The sequence below is a fragment of the Austrofundulus limnaeus genome, unplaced genomic scaffold (assembly GCF_001266775.1).
Source record: "Austrofundulus limnaeus strain Quisiro unplaced genomic scaffold, Austrofundulus_limnaeus-1.0 Scaffold646, whole genome shotgun sequence".
NCBI lineage: Eukaryota > Metazoa > Chordata > Actinopteri > Cyprinodontiformes > Rivulidae > Austrofundulus > Austrofundulus limnaeus.
This window is the reverse complement of record NW_013953048.1, coordinates 32,990-35,902: the sequence shown is the minus strand read 5'-3', so window position 1 is coordinate 35,902 and position 2,913 is coordinate 32,990. Positions and strand designations below refer to the sequence as shown.

General features: G+C 42.9%; 1 protein-coding gene across 1 annotated transcript in view; it reads left to right on the top strand.

Moving 5' to 3' along the window:
• The window catches only part of LOC106531518 (nebulin), a gene marked incomplete at its 3' end in the record, with an annotated part of 76,783 nt that overhangs the window by 43,787 nt on the left and 30,083 nt on the right, over positions 1-2,913 (top strand). The window contains 8 exon segments of the mRNA XM_014027397.1: positions 109-216; positions 377-688; positions 785-988; positions 1,096-1,200; positions 1,296-1,403; positions 1,489-1,800; positions 1,909-2,013; positions 2,159-2,257. Of these exon segments, the coding sequence (XP_013882851.1) occupies positions 109-216; positions 377-688; positions 785-988; positions 1,096-1,200; positions 1,296-1,403; positions 1,489-1,800; positions 1,909-2,013; positions 2,159-2,257 (1,353 nt within the window).

Here is a 2,913-nt window from a genome sequence, read left to right as displayed (position 1 = left end):
TAGGGGACCTAAATATTTGAGTTAGTGCTTTAGAATTAGGGGAACTAATTTTTAGATTAGTGCTGCCCACCACTGTATAAAAACTTAACAGCAACTTTTTCTTTACAGAAATATTATCGTGAAGGTTTTGTTAACACCATCAACAAGGGTTATTTCCTGCCCAAAGATGCTGTTTCTGTGCTGGCTGCCAAAGCATCTCGTGATATCGTCAGCGACGTAAGTTTGTTTCCCTTATGTCAAACATCTTCATAATGTCATCTCTTGATTTTACAAATTAATTCCCCTTTGCTCAATCTTTTCAATGCATATTTGAAATATGGCTGTACAAAGTTCAATGTGATAAAGACTGATGGACATTTTTTAATGAAACTTCCAGTACAAATACAAGGCTGGTTTCCGCAAGCAGTGCGGTCATCATATTGGTGCCCTCAGTGTTAAGGATGACCCGTTGATCATGCTGGCTGCTCATGTTGCCAAAATCTCTAGCGACAATATCTATAAGAAGGAGTTCAACAAGACCAAGACCAAGTACCACCTCCCAGTTGACATGCTGACCATCGAACTGGCCAAGAAATGTCAGCAACAAGTCAATGACTTCAACTACAGAACTCACCTTCACCAGTGGACTTGCCTTCCAGACTCTAATGATGTGGTCCAGGCCAGAAAGATCTACGACTTAAGGAGTGATGTAAGTACTACATCAATCATAAGTTTTACCGGCATTATTTCCAAAAGCACTAACATCACATTCTGTTGGATTAAAACCCATGCTTGTTTATTTTAGGCTGTTTACAAAGCCGATCTGGAGTGGCTGAGAGGATGTGGCTGGTCGCCCCACGACTCTGTGGATGTTGTTAAAGTTAAATATGCCCAGAAGGTTCTTAATGAACGACTTTACCGCCAGCACCCAAGCACCGTCAAGTTCACCAGTGTTGTCGACCTACCAGCTATTGTCTTGTCAAAGCAGAATTCTGACATCCTCAGTGATGTGAGTGTTACTGCCTTAACTACAATTGTGTTTCTTTGATCAGTTTTAGACTTTATGATAGGTATTTGAGAATATTTTAATAAAGATCTGCGATTTCTTTTTAACAGAGGAAATATAGGGAGGTCTGGGACAAAGACAAGCTGGTCATACATATTCCACCTGACATCCCCCCGTATGAATTGGCCAAGGCCAATGCCATCACAATCAGCAATGTAAGTCTGGCTTGACAATAGTGTTTCAAGTGCAAAAAAGATACCTAAATAATGTGCATGTAAATTTTAATTGTATTTTTCTTTTGCCTGAGCAGAAACTTTACACAAAGGCATGGGATGAACAAAAGGCTAAAGCCTGCAACGTCAGAGAGGACGCCATCTCTGTGCTTCACGCCAGAGCTTCTAGAGACATCGTTAGTGATGTAAGAGATAAAATCTTTGTAGTAAAACAATGATCTACTTGCTGAATTGTCATTCACCTTTTGTCCTCTTTTTTTCTATTATTAGTACAAGTACAAGACAGGATACCGCAAACAGGTCGGCCACCACATCGGTGCCCGCTGTGTCCAGGATGATCCTCTCATCATGCTGGCTCTGAACTCAGCCAAGATCGCCAGTGATGCTCTGTACAAGAAGGACTTCAACAAGTCCAAGACCAAGTTCCACCTGCCAGTAGACATGTTGAACCTGGAGCTGGCCAAGAAATGCCAGATCCAAGTCAATGACTTCAACTACAGAACTCGCCTGCACAACTGGACCTGTCTGCCGGACTCCAACGACGTGGTCCAGGCCAGGAAGGTTTATGACCTCCGGAGTGATGTAAGTTAATGTCAACATGTGTGGCCAGTATTTCATCAAATACACTATCATTCTTGAAATTCCCTGAAGACTTTATGTCCTAATTCAAATAAATCTGTTTTCTTGCAGGCTGTGTACAAAGCTGATATGGAGTGGATACGTGGCTGTGGATGGTCCCCCCATGAATGTGTGGATGTTGTGAAGGTGAAGCATGCACAGAAGATCCTCGCTGATGTAAGTTCAACAATTGTCTTACCAAATGCTTTTAATACATGATCTTTTTAACATTCATTTTGAAAAATACAGCATCTTTAGCATAGTCGGTAATGCTGTTTTTATTTGATCATTTTTTTACTGTATACTTCTTTTTTTAAAACAGAGAGGCTACCGTGTCAAGTTGGATGAGCAGAAATACACAGTTCCTGTGGACAGAGTTGACCTGGCCTGTGCCAAGAATGCTGCTGAGGTCTTAAATGAGGTGAGGCTAAAGCTGAAAACATACTCCCTGCGAACTGCRGACGGTGGCACGGGTTGTCGCAGTTTAATGAGGGCTTCTCAGCATCGTGTCGACAGCCCCTTTTGGCACAACCCTCTGGCAGAACTTTTGACCCCCCTCCTGTGTCGACGATAATGTGTGATTGGTCTGAAGTTCGTGGGCGTGTTTGTTTGTGCTAAAAGTGCTCGGGGGGGACGACTCGCTCCCAGAGCCGAAACCAGGAACTAGAGTTTTATAAAGATAGTCAAACCGTGAAAAACTCATGAATAGAAATAAAACAGACGTTGTGCACGGAGGAATCTGACGGATAAAAACTGTGGAGCTTTAACCAGGACAGATGTGGACAAATACGTCGGGTGAGTGACGAGTCTGACCATCGGCTGTTGCTTGGGGAACTCCATACAGTGACGTATGCTGCAGCGGGAGGGGGTTTTTCCGAGCTTGGCGCGGGGTGTCTCAGGAACTATGAAAGATCTGTGCAAAAATGACTGCCGAACAACCACGTGACCGCACGTCGACCAGTCGACATCGGAGCGAGTATGTTTCAGGCTTAAGATTTCACCATTAAAATGCCAATATTCAGTGTTTCTCAGACATATATTTAAATACTATACCATAATAAAGTATCTATGTCACCT